General features: G+C 45.0%; 1 protein-coding gene across 1 annotated transcript; it reads right to left on the bottom strand.

The window, feature by feature from the left end:
* Positions 1-2,559: 2,559 nt before the first annotated feature.
* LOC147353958 (seminal plasma protein A3-like) lies at positions 2,560-7,621 on the bottom strand. Its single transcript, XM_086349396.1, has 4 exons — positions 7,546-7,621; positions 6,431-6,505; positions 5,678-5,809; positions 2,560-2,627 (listed from the first exon to the last, which is right to left on the bottom strand). The coding sequence occupies exons 1-4, from the start codon at positions 7,619-7,621 to the stop codon at positions 2,560-2,562; spliced, it is 351 nt and encodes a 116-aa protein (XP_086205522.1).
* Between the last annotated feature and the right edge of the window lie 10,714 nt (positions 7,622-18,335).

Raw genomic sequence — 18,335 nt, 5'->3', positions numbered from 1 at the left:
GGGCTCAGTGGTAAAGAATACCCCTGCCAACGCAGGGGACGCAAGTTCGATTCGTGGATTGAGAAGATCCCCTGGGGAAGGAAATGGCAACCCACTCCAGTATTCCTCCCTAGGAAATCCCATGGGCAGAGGAGCTTTGAGGGCTACAGTCCAAGGAGGTTACGAAAGAGTTAAGACATGACCTAGTGACTAAACAACAGCAACAGCAACATACTTGCTTTACAATCTTGTGTTAGCTTCTATCGCATAGCAAAATACGTCAGCCATATATATCTCCACTCCTTTTTGGATTTCTCTCCCATTAGTTTTATTTATACTTTTTATTTATTTAATTATTTTTTTTTTCCTCCATTGGGTCTTCGTTGTAGTTCGGGCTTTTCTCTAGTTGTGGCAACTGGGGGCTTGTCTCTAGTGGGCAGGGGTGTCTCATTGTGGTGGCTTTTCTTGCTGCAGGTCACAGGCTCTAGGGCACTCAGGCTTCAGTAGGTGCAGCTCTTGGGCTCTAAAGTAGGCTCGTAGTTGGGACACGTGAGCTTAGTTGCTCTGGGAAAAGTGGGATCTTCCCAGACCAGGGATGGAACCAATGTCTCCAGCATGGCAGACAGATTCCTTACTACTGAGCCACCAGGGAAGCCCCTGGTTTCCTTTTTATTAAAACATTTTCGGTTAAAACTTTTTATTATTTAACTTAAAAATTCTGTTTTATTTTTACCTCCTGGTTTCAAGTGAAGCTCTGAGTTACTGGCCTTAAATCACAGAGGACAAACATTCTATCAATACCTCCTTGCTGCACAGTGATTAAAAGCCTGTGTATCTCTTCCCCGGATGGTGACTGAAAGTCTATCACCAGGTACCAAGGATTCCTTAGATAGGCACTGAGTGGTGTTTTTTTTTTTTTAATTGAAGGACAATTGCTTTATAATATTGTGTTGGCTTCTGCCATACCTCAGTATGAATCAGCCATAAGTACACCCTCCCTCTTGAACCTCCCAGCCCATCCCACCCCTTTAGTTTGTCACAGAGCCCTGATTTGGGCAAATCCCCACTGGCTGTCTATTTTACATATGGTCATGTATTTGTCTCCATGCTATTTCCGTTTGTTCCACCCTCTCCTTCCCCCACTGTGCCCACAAGTCTGTTCTCTCTAAGTCTCCATTGCTGCCATGCAAATAGGTTTCATCAGTACCATCTTCTAGATTCTATACATATGCATTAGTATACAATATTTGTTTTCCTTTTTCTGACTTATTTCACTCTGGCTACCTCCTCCAGTATCCTGGCCTGGAGAATTCCACGGACTGTATAGTCCACTGGGTCACAAAGAGTCGGACACGACTGAGTGACTCTCACTTTGTTCCCAGGAACCACCTTATTAGAACCGACTCAAATGCATTCCTTTTTATGGCTGAGTAATATTCGGGTCCGTCTAGTCAAGGCTATGGTTTTTCCAGTGGTCATGTATGGATGTAAGAGTTGGACTGAGAAGAAGGCTGAGCACCGAAGAATTGATGCTTTTGAACTGTGGTGTTGGAGAAGACTCTTGAGAGTCCCTTGGACTGCAAGGACATCCAACCAGTCCATCCTAAAGGAGATCAGTCCTGGGTGTTCATTGGAAGGACTGATGCTAAAGCTGAAACTCCAATACTTTGGCCACCTCACGCGAAGAGTTGACTCATTGGAAAAGACCCTGATGCTGGGAGGGATTGGGGGCAGGGGAAGAAGGGGACGACAGAGGATGAGATGGCTGGATGGCATCATCGACTCAATGGACATGGGTTTGAATGAACTCCGGGAGTTGGTGATGGACAGGGAGGCCTGGCGTGCTGTGATTCATGGAGTTGCAAAGAGTTGGACATGACTGAGCGACTGAACTGAATATTCCATTGTATGTGTGTACCACAGCTTCCTTATCCATTTATCTGTCAGTGGACATTAAGGTTGCTTCCATGTCCTAGCTCTTGTAAATAGTGCTGCAATGAATATTGGGTTATATGTGTGTGTTTTTTTTTTTTTTCAATTATGGTTTTCTTTGGGTATATGCCCAGTACTGAGATTGAAACGGAGCAGGACTCTATGATCCTTCACCACCCGCTCATGCCTTCTGCCTGCCTTTTGCCTGTGGAAAACTCTAGTCAAAAGAACAAGTCTAATCAGAGAAATAAGAAATGCTGAAACAAAGGAAAACAGTCTAAGGAGACTAAATAATAGTAACGTAGTCATTAAGCATAGTCAAGGACCTTTAGTTCTTTCTCAAGGGCTGTAGATAATATTCTGAGTCATATCCTGTGGGCTGACTTATAGATAGCAAAACAGCAGGTGGAGAAGTTCACTGCATGATGACCAGACTGTACCCAGGACTTGAGTGGGCAGAATTCCAAGAACTGATCACAAAGAATTGGGGACAAATGGACCCTGGAACTGAAGATTAACTGTACCTAAAACACTCAAGATGATGCTGGTCAGACCACTGATGACCGATTTGAAGATGACTCTTAGAGATGACTGCACTGTTTCTGCATGTAACCCCCACACACACTTTGTCTATAAAACCCTCACCCCCTACTTGTCAGGTGGGGAGTCGGCCTTCCGACAGATGTCCGCCACGCTACCACCCCCAGGTGCAGCATCTGAAATAAGCAAACTTTCTTTTCACCAACCTGGCCTGTTTCCTGGCTTTTGAGCTGCAAGCAGCCGGACTCCCCATGCGTACCTTTAGGTAACAAGATACAGAAAGGTCATATGGTAGGTTTATGCCTACTTTTTTAAGGAATCACCATACCGTTTTCAATAGTGGCTGCATCAATCTACATTCCCACCAACAGTGTAAGAGGGTTCCCCTTTCCCCACACCCTCTCCAGCGTTTATTGTGTGTAGAGTTTCTGATGATGGCCTTTCTGACCGGTGTGAGGTCATACCCCACTGTAGTTTTTATTGACGTGTCTCTAATAATGAAGGAAGTTGAACATCTTTTCATGTGTTTGCTAGCCATCTGTATGTCTTCTTTGGAGAAATATCTGTTTAAGCCATCTGCTCACTTTTTGATGGGGTTGTTTGCTTTTCTGGTATTGAGTTCCATGAGCTGCTTGTATATTTTGGAAATTAATCCTTTGTCAGTTTTTCATTGGCTGTTATTTCCTCCCCACGCTGAAGGCTGTCTTTTCGCCTTCTTTACAGTTTTCTTTGCTGTGCAAAAGCTTTTAAGTTTAATTAGGTCCCATTTGTTTATTTTTGTTTTTATTTCCATGACTCTAGGAAATGAATCATAGAGGATCTTGCTGTGATTTATGTCAGAGAGTGTTCTGCCTGTGTTTACCTCTAAGAGTTCTCAAGTTTCCAGTCTTAAATTTAGGTCTTTAATCCATTTTGAGTTTATCTTTGTGTCTGGTGTTAGGAAGTGTTCCAATTTCATTCTTTTACATGTTGCTGTAAAAGTTTCCCAGCACCACTCACTGAAGAGACTAATCCTTCATTGTCTATTCTTGCCTCCTTTGTCAAGTATTGGAGAAGGCAATGGCACCCCACTCCAGTACTCTTGCCTGGAGAATCCCATGGAGGGAGGAGCCTGGTGGGCTACAGTCCATGGGGTCCCACAGAGTCGGACACGACTGAATGACTTCACTGTCACTTTGTCAAATATAAAGTACCCGTGGGTGCATGGGTTAGTGTCTGGGCTTTCTATCGTAGTCCATTGGTCTGTATTTCTGTTTTTGTGATAGGTACTGAGTGATTTTTTAGGATAAAATTTAGTGATCAGGCCTTTTCAGGCCCTTCATTATTTCTAACACCTGTGAATTTAACCTTCTTTCAATCAGGCCCTGTTAGTGATGGAAAAAATATTTGTCTAAAATCCCTATATATGTGTTAAATTCTGCATTTAGGACTGAAACCAGGGCAAACACAATCCATCTTGTCTTCGCCCACCCCAATTACAGTCCCCTTGGAGAGATGGGCAGTTTAATTGTAAGGAGAGAAAGGATGAACTGGGAAGACATGATGGGACTCCTTATACTGTGGAATCAGAGAATAACTCCAGGAAGAAATAACATTTCAGCTAAGTTGGGAAAAGAAAGATCTCTTACGACAGGAACGGGGCCTTGGTATCCTCTGGGACTCTCCTCCCATCCCACTTCTGGCCTTACCACCAGGTCTTCAGCTGTCAATCAGACCCCTAGGAGGGACAATTGTGATGTGCTTTGAAGTTCCATCGGGACCCCAAGGAAGGGAAAGGAAAACAAGATCCTGCCTGGTTAACCGGAGCACACTGAGACCCTCCCATCTGATACACAGGTTTCTTTGTAGGACAAAGGCCACACCTGCAGAGAAAGTGTTTATTGATTGGACCCATGCCCAGCAGGCACAAGGCAGAGATGTAGGGAAAGAATTTCACCTCTGTCGCTCAGAGCATCACCTTTGCTTGAGAGTTCTTGATTTTCTCCACTGAAGTTTTGAAGGCTTGATTGCATCCGTGGCCATGGGTGGATGTACTGGACAGTAACTGAACATAATTTTGGAGTCTGTGTTAATGAAGTCTGTTTTGTTTCCCAGTCAGCCCCACAGAGGGCAAAGATCTGTTTCTCCTTTGCTTTCTGTTCATCCCATCTTGGCTCCTACTGTCTCAGGCCTGCTCCTAAAACTGTGTTGTCCTCTCTCTGCCCCTTTCTCACCTTCCTTCCATCTTCTCTTGCTACTGATCCTCCCCAGATACTCCTCCTTGCATTTGTCATCTTGCAATCTCTCTCTCTTCTGGATTCGCCTCTCCACTTCTCTCGCATTTCGCCCTTGTCTCTTCCTCTGTTTCCGTCTCTCCTTCCCCCTTTCCTCATCCTCATGTCTGTATCGCTCTCCTCGTGAACCTCTGCTCCTCACTCTTTGCCCTGCATCTTTCTCCTTCATCCCCTCTCTCCCCCTGCCTCTTCCTTCCTCGCTCTGGCATCTTACTGCACCTCCTTACCCAGCCCTTCCTCTTCCCTGCTCACCCCTGTTTCTATCCATCCTCCCTGGACACTCTTACCTCTTTTTACTGCTAGCAATACTTCCAAACTCCATCCTCATCATAGTTTGAAGAGAGTGAGCACCAATAGCTCATAAATGTACTCCCAATTATTGTGCAAGTGTCATATGACTTGCCTTCATAGATAAAGGGAAAGACACATTTGGCATAGTCTGGAAAAATAGAAGGGATAGGTGAAAGTATTAATTGCAGGAGGATTATTTTTAGTGTTATCAAGAGAAAGTGGGGCTTCCCTGGTAGTGCAGTGGTTAAGAATACCTTGCCATGCAAGAGACTCTGGTTCCACCTCTGGTCTGGGAAGATTCCACACACCGAGGAGGAAATAAGTATGGGCACCTCAACTACTGAACCCACGGGCTGCAACGACTGAAGCCCTTGTGCCTAGAGCCTGTGCTACCCAACAAGAGAAGCCACCACAGGGAGAAACCCACACACCAGCAAAGAGGAGACCCCACTTGCTGCAACTGGAGAAAACCTGGGCCCAGCAACAAAGACTGAGCAGAGCCCTCCCCACCTCCCCCCAAAAAAGAGAGAAAGGGACAGGAACGGAACACAGAGAGCTGGATCAGGAGACGCCTGAGGCTTCCCTCTAGGAGGCAATTTGGACTTTCCGCCTTCATCTGGGAAGCCAGGTGCTTCTCACACGAGGACAGGCTGCATGCTTACCATTCTTAGTACAGTATTTCCATCTTCCTGTATAGTCTGCATCGAGGGAACACCACAGGAATAAGGAACCATGCAATGTGCAGTCAAAATACTTTTTGTTTCCATAGATGAATGGGAAAACACATTTATCATCTGAAAGAAGAAAGACATTGTTCGCTTCTTTGGCACTCAGGGTTTCATGATGTCTGTGGTAACTCTGGCAAAATCTCCTTTCACGCCTGCCCATCAGCGCCAAGCCTGCTGTGTACAGAGCCCCTGCTAAGCATCGGGGATGCCAAGGTCAGTGTGGCGTGGTCCCTCCCTCAGGGACTAGGAAGGCTTCTCTAATTTTGGGAAGTTTCTACTTTACTGTTTTTTGATAGTGAAAAAAAAAATCATTTGGATATATACACCTGTCTGTAAATACAAAGAAATACAAATGAAAAGTGACTAGTTGACATGTTAAAAATATACAAATTGTAAGGACTGGTGTACAAATGTGACTTTGGACAGTTTCTACTTCAGCATGTGGCACCAGCGCTGAAGCCTAGATTCCGGGTTCAGATTCCAGCCCTGCCACGTACACATAGTTCTGCTGTCTGGGATCGCCCCCTTGGGGGACGTGCACAGCTGCCTCCTCCCGTGACTGAAAGGGTGCTATGAGCTCCTGCCTGTAAAGTATCTCTGGAGAATCCCCATCCGTTCCTCTGCCGCACATGTGAATTCGTTGCCCTGGACTGTGGTTTGTTGTCATTCTCTTCCGCTGTTGATTACCTTTGGTTTCTGCACCAGAAGCAGGGTCTTTCTTTTCTTTAGGAAGAATGACGTTGTCCTCAGACAGCTGCTCATCTGGAAGAAAAGCAGGAGCAGAGGAGATGGACGGAGGAGGAGCAGGAACAAAGCAGGGTTAGGCTTAGGTGGGACGAATTGAGAGAGTACCACTGGCATATCTACACCACCCTGTGTAAAACAGACAGCTAGTGGGGAGCTGCTATATCACGCAGGGAGCCCAGCCCACCCTCTGTGTTTTCAACCTAGAGGAGTAGGATGGTGGGTGGGGCTGGAAGGAGTCGCAAGAGGGAAGGGATATATATATATATAAACTCTGTAAAGCACTTATTCTCCAATTACAATTTTTAAAAAACAAACACACACACAAAATAACATGAACAACTAAAAAAACCAAAAACAAAACAAAGCAGGGCCATGACCAGAATATCATCTATAGTAGGACCTGCCTAGCATCTCTAACTTTTATTTTCTTTTCTATTTTGAAGTCCTTGTTTACCTGAACAAGATACTCGAAGACCAGGAGCTAAGCAGAATAGGGGAGGGAGACCCTGACACGTTCTCACTGCTCCCCTATGAACATCCATGAATTCAACCGCAAAGTCAGGGTCTGCTGTAGTGCACTGTTGATTGGACCTGCCCTGAGACCACACTGTCCCTGTGACTGGGTTGGCCCAAAAGTTGGTTCTGGTTTTTCCATATGATGTTATGGCAAAACCAAGTGGACTTTCTTCTTGGCCAACCCAAGATTTCAAACAGTCAACTCTACAAACATCAAAAGCTCTTCATTTGAACAAAATAACCAACCCTGGGAGTAGGTTGCCTGTGTCTGGGACAGTGCAATGGAGATTCAGGAATGAGGCAGCTCTCAAAAAGGCCTTTAGCTTTGCTGTCAAACTCATCTGTGTTTCAATTTCATAGAGTTTCTTGGATATTAAATAAAATGTGAAGCCCTTCATAATGTCTGTCCTTTGGGACGTACTCAAGAAATGGGAGATGATTTGTCACTGCTATTATTATTATTATTATGACCTTAATTATCAGCCCATGTCTGGGGCAGGGTCTTTCTCACCATTTCTAGCCTGTCACCCCTCTCTCACCTCCATTCACAGGGTCCAGTTGTAGAAACATAGACACGCCAGCCCAAATCAGAAAGAGCCCCAAACGCAGTGCCATGGTAGCTTGCTCTCCTGTGGCTGACCAAGTCATTTTGCTTCTTAAATAACTGGGGACCCCAACACCCCTTCAACCTGATAGGAATCAACCTCACCTGGTCAGTGCTTGATCATTCCTCAATCTGAGAGCATGCTGTTCAAGTTTATCTCTCAGATGGAAAGTACAGGACATTGGCTGGCAGTTAAATGTCACCAAGCCTCAGTGGTTTGAAATGCATTTGAAATGAGACCTAGGGCTTTGAATTCTGCTTCAGGGGTACAAGTTTGATTCCTGGTTGGGGAACTAAGATCCTGCAAGCTGCGTGGTGTGGCCGAAATAAAAGACACTAATGACCTCCCAGTTGTAAAGAGACCACTGATAGGCAAAACATCTGTTCAGTTCAGTTCAGTCACTCAGTTGTGTCTGACTCTTTGTGACCCCATGAATTGCAGCACGCCAGGCCTCCCTGTCCATCATCAACTCCTGGAGTTCACTCAGACTCACGTCCATCGAGTCGGTGATGCCATCCAGCCATCTCATCCTCTGTCGTCCCCTTCTCCTCTGCCCCCAATCCCTCCCAGAATCAGAGTCTTTTCCAATGAGTCAACTCTTTGCATGAGGTGGCCAAAGTACTGGAGTTTCAGCTTTAGCATCATTCCTTCCAAAGAAATCCCAGGGCTGATCTCCTTCAGAATGGACTGGTTGGATCTCCTTGCAGTCCAAGGGACTCTCAAGGGTCTTCTCCAACACCACAGTTGAAAAGCATCAATTCTTCGGCGCTCAGCTTTCTTCACAGTCCAACTCTCACATCCATACATGACCACTGGAAAAACCATAGCCTTGACTAGATGGACCTTTGTTGGCAGATATGCCTAATCAATCACTTAAAATAACAAGCAGGGTTCTATGTGACTCTGTTGATAATACATTTGAACATTTGGGGAGAAACTAAGGAATATAATGACCTTGGTTGGTCGCTCCTAATGTCATCAGACAAAATGGTGAAAGAAAAAGATGAGCTCAGGCACTCACACTTTTAGCCCAAGTGCTGTCTAAATGCCTTAAGACTTTCTTGACCCCTTTCTCCTAGAGCTGCTGGGCTGAAATTGCTGGAAATCAAACATAGAACTTCATCCTGCCATTGGCTGATTTTCCAACTTGATTGCAAGGCATGTTGAACCCGTAGTCACTCAAGTTGTCTTCTGGTTTTCTTTCTGTTTGCTTGTTTGGCTGCATCTCATGATACAGAGGTTCTTAGTTCTACAGCCAGGGATGGAACCCAAGCCCCTTGCACTTGAAGCTCAGAGTCTTAACCACTGGCCCACCAGGGAAGTCCCTGTCTCCTGCTTTTGTTCTGCTCTCTGCTAAGTCGCTTCAGTCGTGTCTGACCCTGTGCAACCCCATAGACGGCAGCCCACCAGGCTCCCCCGTCCCTGGGATTCTCCAGGCAAGAACACTGGAGTGGGTTGCCATGTCCTTCTCCAGTGCATGAAAGTGAAAAGTGAAAGTGAAGTTGCTCAGTCATGTCCGACTCTTAGCGACCCCATGGACTGCAGCCTTCCAGGCTGCTCCGTCCATGGGATTTTCCAGGCACGAGTACTGGAGTGGGGTGCCATTGCCTTCTCTGACTGTCTTCGTTAGCATATAGTATTTATGATATAAGCTTATTTTTTTATTAAATAATTTTTATTTCAGTATAGTTACTTTGGGCTTCCCTGGTGGCTCAGTGGTAAAGAATCTGCCTGCCAGTGCAGGAGACACGAATAGATCCCAGGGTCAGGAAGATCCCCTGGAGAAGGAAATGGCAACCCACTCTGATATTCTTGCCTGGGAAATCCCAGGTGCAAAGGAGCCTGGTGGGCTACAGTTCATGGGGTCACAAAAGCGTCGGTTATGACTTACTGACTAAACAACAGCATCATAGCCGCTTTACAATGTTGGGTTAGTTTCTACTACATAGCAAAATGAGTCAGCCATACATACGCACATATCCGCTTCTTTCTCGATGTCCCTCCCATAAGTCCCTGTGTACTATCAGGATTCCCAAGTGTCTCATTGGTAAAGAATCCTCTTGCCAATACAGGAGACCCACAAGAGGCAGGAAATAAGGGTTCAGTCCCTGGGTCGGGAAGATCCCCTGGAGAAAGGAATGGCAAGCCACTCCAGTATTCTTGCCTGGAGAATTCCATGGACAGAGGAGCCTGTCGGGCTACAGTCCATGAGGTCGCAAAGAGTCAGACTCAACGGAGTGACTAACTTTCACTCATTCACTCAGACAAATATCATATGATATCACTCACATTTGGGATCTTTTTTTTTTTTAAGATATAAACGAACTTATTTACAAAGCAGAAGCAGAGTGTATACAGTTTGAAAACAAATGGTTACCAAAGGGGAAACATGGAGGCTGGAGGGATAAATCAGGAGCTTGGGATGACCGCATTCACCCTGCTCTATATAAGATAGACGACCAATGAGGACCTCCTGTGTAGCACGGGGAACTCTATCCAATACTCTGCGATAACCTGTATGAGAAAAGAATCTAAAAGAGAATTAATATATGTATATGCATAACTAAATAACTTTGCTATACGCCTGAAACTAACACAACAGAATGTGTGCTCAGCCACTTCAGTCGTGTCTGACTCTTTGCCACCCTATGGGCTGTAGCCCACCAGGCTCCTCTGTCCTTGGGGATTCTCCAGGCAAGAATACTGGAGCGGGGTCCCGTGCCCTCCTCCAGGGGATCTTCTCGACCTAGGAATCGAAATCACGTCTGCCTGCATCTCCTGCATTGCAGGTGGATTCTTTACCCACTGAGCCACCTGGGGAGCCCACATAACATAGTAAAACAACAACACTCCATAAAATTAAAATATTAAATAAATAAAGGATTTGTTCTTTCCTGACCTATCTGAAATGTTATTTCTGTCTGGAAATATATTGGGACTCCTCAGTATGAGGATCTCTGGTCAGGTCTTGCCAGTTTTCTCACTTCCTTCTTGCAGTTAAATTGTCCCCCTTCCCCAGTGGACTGTAATCTTTGGAAGAACAAGATGGACTGGGCTCTCTGCCCTGGCATCATTCCTTAATGTAGAATGTGGCACAAATTTGGTCCCCTGATGTTTTTCAAAGGGCATGTTGCCCTTTTATAAAAAATCAGATATTCTGGAGAGCAATGTATGAGTTAGTAGCTGAACTTGAATAAGACAAAGTTAAATTCACAAGTGTCAGAAATAATAAAGGACCTGGAAGCCAGAGCCTAATCTTTAGAGGCTGTGGGAGCTGGTGATGACCTTTAAGTCACCATTCAGGTGAGGTTGCCATTCTTGGCTTCTATGATGTGGAGACTGATAACTGAGACTAAAACTAAAAACCTGGAGAAGAGCACAGCAACAATCCAGTATTCTTGCCTAGAGAATCCCATAGACAGAGGAGCCTGGCGGGCTGCAGTTCATAGGGTTTCACAGTGTCAGACACAACTGAAGCGACTTAGCGCGCACAAAACTAAAAACCAGGTGATATTAAGGGCTATCCAGTTAGGGAACCTAGAAAAACTTCACCTGTGTGTCCAGAAAAGCAGCAAAGAAATTTTCATTTTTGTCACTCTAAATGGATTACATAGAAACATTTATTTAGGGACCTGCCCGGCAGTCCAGTTGTTAAGACTCTGAAGTTCCATCCCTGGTTGGGGGAACTAAGATCCCACATGCTAGCACTGTGTGGCCAAAAAAAAAAAGAAGAAATATTTCTTTAAGGAAATACACTGAATATCAGTAGAACAGCAAAAGTCTGTGAGATTTGGAATAATGCTCTGCATGCACCTCCAGCTCTGGGTGATGAAAGTAACATTAACTGGGTGTAGCAAAAAGAAGGTTCCTGGGCTTCCCTGCAGGTCCAGTGGTTAAGAATCCACTTTGAAATGCAAGGGACACCAGTTCGATCCTTGCTTCAGGAAGATCCCACATGTCTCAGGGCAACTGAACCCATGCACTGCAAGTACTGAGCCCATGGGCCACAATTACTGAAGCCATCACACCATAGAGCCCGGGCTCTGTGACAAGAGGAGCCAGAATGATGAGAAGACTTCAAGCAGTCCTGGAGAATAGTCCCTGCTTACCAAACTAGAGAAAGCCCTCACTCAGCAAGAAAGACCCTTAAAAATAAAAAATTAAAAAATAGAAGCCAGATTCTCTCATCCCCCTTGTCCAGCCAACGACTATATAGCATCATTGTCAGTGGGGCAGGCTTCCAGCTTTACTCACCCCACTCAATTCCGTGTCGCAGATGGATAGAGGGAAATTTCAGGCAGGTTCGATCAAGAGGCTAGAGACTGTCTCCTCCAACGCAACTTCAATCATGGGGCTGAGGAGCCATTCAACAATAGCAAGCTGAGAATACAGGGATCTCCATCACCCTTACTCCAGCCTGCTTGTAGTGAAAATTCTACACGCCAGGAGAAGCAAGCCAAGAAGACCAGAGGCTACCACCCCTGCCAAGTGTCCTGTTTGCCGGAAGCCGGCAGTGAGGAGCTCCACTCGTGGCAAAGGTTGTGAGGAAGGAGGCTCAGCATACGCAAAGGCGGGATCGAGCCTCAGGAGTCCCCCTGGAAATTCTCGAGCATCTACCCCCAAAACCAGAGTCTGCCTACTTTCTGCTTTGTGCTCTCACCTACACCTCTGACTTTACGGGAGGCTGTCCCCCGCTACCTCTCTATGAAAAAAGAAATAACTTACAGCTCCAGTTAATAATTCCTGCGTGTGACAGTGTTTCAACCTACAAATTCCTTTGGAAGTCCTCTAGCCTGCCTGAATAGGTTTTTCCGGCCACATGTGATTGTTCAGAGCCTCCCAACTGTGAGAGGCATGAGATGTTCTAAACTGTCTAAATACAGATTCCTTTGAGCAGTTAAAAGATTGATTAGAAATTGTATTGGTGAAGGGTTTTTCACTTGTTGGGCCAATGTTTGCTGCTAAGTCTCCATATCCCTTACCTGCTGTGTCCTTGGCGGTGTATTGATTGATATAATTGGTGTATAGAGATGTAAGTAGTAGCCTCAATGTTTGTAACCTTGGACCCTTGGGTTAATTCTTTTCTTGATTGAGCCCACCACACCTTTGCCCTATAGGAATGCAACTTTATTCAATGCTTTTTGGAGGCTGGCGCCTGACTTTAGAATAATCACCTTTAGAGAAAAATAAGTTTCCTAAAATGTTAACAGGCTTCCTGGCCAGAAGATGATGTAAATCACCTAAACTTTTGCATATGATAAGTTTGAAAGCCTGGCTTTGATTAGGATCAGGAACTGCTGTCCTTGCATGACTCTACCCCTTCCCCCATTATCCTCTATGCATAACTTAAGGTATAAAAACTACTTTGGAAAATAAAGTGCAGGCCTTGTTCACCGAAGCTTGGTCTCCCCATGTCGTTCTTTCTCTCACCTTCTGGCTGAATTATTCAGCCTCTTTTCTCCACTAAATTTTCTCACTGAGCTATCCTTATTTAACCACTCTTTATATCTTTAATTAACATTTAAGTAAGCAATTGTTTCCTGATCCTCGCCGACGCCGTCCCCGCTTCGAAACCCCTGACTCCACCGGGGCTGGCCCCCCGCACCTGTTAATAATAAAGCAGGTGTGGCATTCTAAAAAAATCTCTCCACTGTCCTTGCCTCCAGCTCCCAAACTGTGGCTCAGAGATACAGATAAGAACAAAGAGCTTTAAGGTTCTACCCACAGAAAGTGACTTTATTTGGAACAGAAAGGGAGGCTGGGGGTGGGGGGTGGGGGGGAGTTCATGACTAAGGACACTCTGCAAACAATGCAGATCAAAAATAATTTTTTTTGATGAAGGCCATTTTTTAAGTCTGTATTGAATTTGTTACAATATTGCTTCTGTTTTATGTTTTGGTGGGGTTTTTTTTGGCTGTGAGGTATGTAGGATCTTAGTTCGCTGCTGCTGCTGCTAAGTCGCTTCAGTTGTGTCCGACCAGTGCATACCCTTCAGTGGAAGGTGAAGTCTTAACTGGACTGCCAGGGACATCCCCAACAATGGAGATTTTGGTGGTAAGCAATAAAGAGGAGACTAGTAGCCCCACCGTGTCAACTAATTAAACCCTAGGCTCACTGTCTAACAAAAGAGAACTAGGGAAAGAGATAACTAACAGGAGTCTTCTGGGGTCAGGACAAACTCAAAGCTTGGCCTCAGAAATGACCCTTGACTGAATTTAATAGAGTCTGAATGTAAAGCAATTTCTATCCCAGGCACTGTCAAAAACAATAGGATAGGTGCTTTCCTGGTGGTCCAGTGGTTAAGAATCCACCTGCCAATGCAGGGAGCACGGGTTCCATCCCTGGTCCGGGAAGATTTCACATGCTTTGGGCCAGCTAAGCTCATGGGCCACAATTACTGAGCCCTAGAGCCTGTCCCCTGCAGCAGGGGAGGCCACAGCAATGAGAAGCCTGTGCACTGCAGCAAGAGAGCAGCCCCTGCTCACCGCAATGAGGCAGTAGCCTGTGCACAGCAGCAAAAGCCCATTGCAGCCAAAAATAAATTTAAATTAAAAAAAAAAATAATAGAATAATCAGCCAGAAACTAGTGGAACCTAAGGGCTGGGTGTGATAACCAGAGAGATCGAGGGAAAGACAGACGGCTTTGGTAGAACCACTGTCTTTCCAGGTAGACTGTGTGTATGCCCAAAGGAGGTGCCCTCCCAAAGGGAAGAGTAACATCAGAGGCTCTCTGCAGAGAAAATAGACATCACTGAAATAGTCCAGTCAAGTCACTGAACAAACAAAAAGACAAGCAAAGAACAACAAAAGGAAGCCTTGTTGTTTATTATGATTGCTGGTTATAATCAGTATTCAGAGTAGGGACAATATATTATATAAAATGTTCAGGTTTCAATAAAAATGTTGGACACTTATAATGATACAAGAAAGTATGACTCTTGTACAAAGTTGCAGGTTACAAAATAAATGTAAAAATCAATTGTATTTCGATACACTGGCAATGAATACTCTAAAAACAAAATTAATAAAAATATCAAAGATAATAAAACACTTGTTCAGTTGCTAAAGAGGCACAAGAGTTATTTTAAAAAATCAGAAAATATTTCTGAAAGAAATTAAGAAAGGCCTAAATAAATGGAAAGACCCCATGTCCATGGATTGGAAGACCTAAAGTACTGTTAAGATGGCCCGTGCCCTTGTGCTTCGTCACTCAGTCGTGTCCGACCCTTTGAGACCTCAGGGAGGGACTGTAGCCCGCCAGGCTCCTCTATCCCATGGGATTTCCCAGGCAAGAATGCTGGATTGGGTTGCCATTTTCTTCTCCAGGGGATCTTCCTGATCCAGTGATTGAACCCACGTCTCCTGAATTGCAGGCAGATTCTTTACTGTCTGAGCCACCAGGGAAGCCCATTAAGATGGCAATACCCCCTAATTGATCCAGAGATTCAACTCAGTCCTTATCAAAACTCCAGCTTTCTTCTTACTCTAAAATGTGTATGGAAACTCAAGGGACCCAGAATAATCTAAACAGTCTTTTTCTTTTTTTCAAGATTTGTGGTTTAAAGTCATTTAATTTTTTTTTTTACTTTGGCCATGCCACACAGCTATTGGGATCTCCGTTCCCTGACCAAGGATTGAATCTGGGCCATGGCAGTGAAAGCCCAGAATCCTAACCACTAGGTCACCAGAGAACTGCCCAAACTAGTCAATTTATACAAGTGATATTTTGCTACAAAATAATTTACTTACTTTAAAAAAATACATATAGTGCAAATTTAATGTGTTGCACACCTAAAGATTATGTCTGCCACATTTTGTTTATCTGTTCCCCTGGTCATGGATATCTGAGTTGCCTCCGACTCCCTACAAAAATGCACAGAGGGATTATACAAATTGTAGTTCTGAAGTTTTTAGTGTAGAGCAAGGAACGGATAAATTGCCCAATAAATGATTATTGTCTTCATTAACATTAAACAATAATAAAAGAATCTGAACAACTCATTTTGCAACCCCTGATCAAAATCAACTCCTACTCTGACATTACTGCCCTAAACCAGGATGTGCCCACCTGGCTACTAAAACATCATCACAAAATAGAGGAATTTTCAAATTCTTACCTTTCTGCAGTGCTCATCCTTCTCAGACTTCTGCCTCTCCTGTTGTCTACTCTCTAGAACTTACTGCCTTTTTTTTTTTTCTCATTAGCATCAAGTTTCAGGTAATCAGCGGCAGTTGTTGGTGATGGTTAGTTTTGTTGTTTCTTTTTTTAAAAGATTTCTTTGGAGAGGGTTATTGGAGGAATAAGGAGTTTAGGGTTTTATTATTCAGCCTTTACATTTTATTTATTTATTCGTTTATGGCTGCACTGTGTCTTCATTGCTTTGAGTGGGCTTTCTCTACTTGTGGCGAGCTGGGGCTACTCTTCATTGCGGTGTGTGTGGGCTCTATACTCCAGCTCAGTACTTGTATCGTACAGGTTTAGTTGCCCCACAGCATGTGGGATCTTTCCAGGCCAGGAATTGAACCCATGTCCCCTGCATTGGCAGACAGATTCTTAACCACTGGACTGCCAGGGAAGTCCCTAGTTTTGTTGTTCAAGAGGAATGTGTGTGCATGCATAGCAGAAGTTTGAAAGTGAAAAGTGAAAGTGTTAGTCAGTCGTGTCTAACTCTGCGAGTCCGTGGACTGTAGTCCACCAGGCTCCTCTGTCTGTGGAATTCTCCAAGCAAGAATACTGGAGTGGGAAACCATTCCCTTCTCCAGGGGAGTCTTCCTGACCCAGGAATCAAATCCACATCTCCTGTATTGCAGGCAGATTCTTTACCATCTGAGTCACCAAGGAAGCCCCATCAGCAGAAGTTTGGTTCACTTCAATAAGCAGTTCTGGAAGACCCATACATCAAGTTGCCAGTCACATTTTATGGGTGCTATTAAGTCGTAAAGCTGTCGGAAACAAAGCCTGTCCTTGAAGTGTTGTTACCTTGTCTGGGGAGGTTATACATTGTGTGGGAACAGTATGATATTGAAGGGAAGCTAGCAGGTAGGTACGCCAGGGCTCTGCGGAGGGAGATCAGTGCCAGCAAAGTCAAGAAAGGTCTGCTGGAGTTGCAGGGAGGCATCTAGTGGGACCCTCCAGGGTGGGTAAGTGGGAACAGGAGATGGAGTTTCAGAGAGGAAAGGACATGAACACAGCCCTGGAGGGAGCAATGGGTATCATGGGTGATGTGGAGGCTGACGTGGGTGGGGGAAGTAGCTACATGGCAGGGTTATATTTTGCTATCACTTGTATCTGCCCACGTTCCCGTTCTTTTTTTTTTTCCCCATATTTTTGGCTGCACTAGGTTTTCCTTGCTGCGCACAGGCTTTCTCTAGTTGCAGTGCCCGAGCTTCTCGTTGTGGTAGCTCTCTTGCCACAGAGCACAGGCTCTAGGGCATGTGGGGTCAGTAGTTGCCGTGCACCCGGGCTTAGTTGCCCCGCAGCATGTGGGATCTTTCTAGGACAAGGATGGAACCAGTGTCCCCTGCACTGCAAGGTGAACTCGTGACCACTGGACCAAGGGGGAAGCCCCCCATTCTATAGATTACTTCTCTTGCCCCGTCTCCACCGGTCAGGCAGTAGGCCTATTACCCTAGAAATGCAAGGAGCCAAAAACACCTTTATGTTGAGCCTTGAAGTTTCAAAAGAGATTATGTAAATTGAAATGGAAGTAGATGTGATTCCAAAGGCCTAACTTTTGCTTATTAGACATGGAATTTTTAAGTTTCAGTGTAAGAATGAAGGCTTTATGGCATGATAGGTTTTTTTGTTTGTTTGTTTTTAAGCTATCCATCTTATAGAATTTCAGTTTCTTGGTCAGGGATTGAACCTGGGCCCTAGTGTTTGTTGGCGGTCAAAATCTTGGCTTTCTCTGCCCTCCAGAGAGAAATAAAAATAGAGACAGAGTTGAAAAAAATAGGTGGCTTTAATTCTCAGCTGGTGGAGGGGGAACACTAGGCTCATGCCTCAAGAACTGTGCCCACCCCACTGTGAGGAGTCTGCTGCTGCTGCTGGTAAGTCGCTTCAGTCATATCCAACTCTGTGCGACCCCATAGACAGAAGCCCACCAGGCTCCCCCGTCCCTAGGATTCTCCAGGCAAGAACACTGGAGTGGGTTGCCATTTCCTTCTCCAATGCAAGAAAGTGAAAAGTGAAAGGAAGTCGCTCAGTCATGTCCAACTCTTAGAGACCCCATGGACTACAGCCTACCAGGCTCCTCTATCCATGGGATTTTCCAGGCAAGAGTACTGGAGTGGGGTGCCATTGCCTTCTCCAGTGAGGAGTCTACGGGCTTATATAAGATGAAGGCTCGAAATCAGGGGTCAGTGATGAGGATCAAAGGTGTTAAGATCTTGTCTTCTTCCTCTTGCATTGTTTCCAGATAGTCACAGGCTGGTGTCAGGTAGCCTCTGGCAGTCTGGTGGCCCAGAAGTTGGGTCCATTGTCTTCTGTGCATTGTTACAGAGGTCTTCTTTCTGATCTGTAAGAAGAAAAAAACTACAAGGGTGGGTTTGCAGAGAGTGGTAAGCACCAGATACAGGATGTAATTAGCATAGAATCAAAGGATAAGAGGTGTGAAATGTAGCTCATGCAGAATTAGGGGTCAGAAAAGAAAATTTAGTTGCAGACTACAAATAAGAAAGTGAAAGTGAAGTTGCTCAGTTGTGTCTGACTCTTAGTGACCCCA

This window comes from Bos grunniens, chromosome 18 (genome assembly GCF_055505025.1).
Source record: "Bos grunniens cultivar Pamir isolate PY7600 chromosome 18, Bosgru_T2T1.0, whole genome shotgun sequence".
Lineage (NCBI taxonomy): Eukaryota > Metazoa > Chordata > Mammalia > Artiodactyla > Bovidae > Bos > Bos grunniens.
This window is presented reverse-complemented; position numbering and strand designations above follow the sequence as displayed.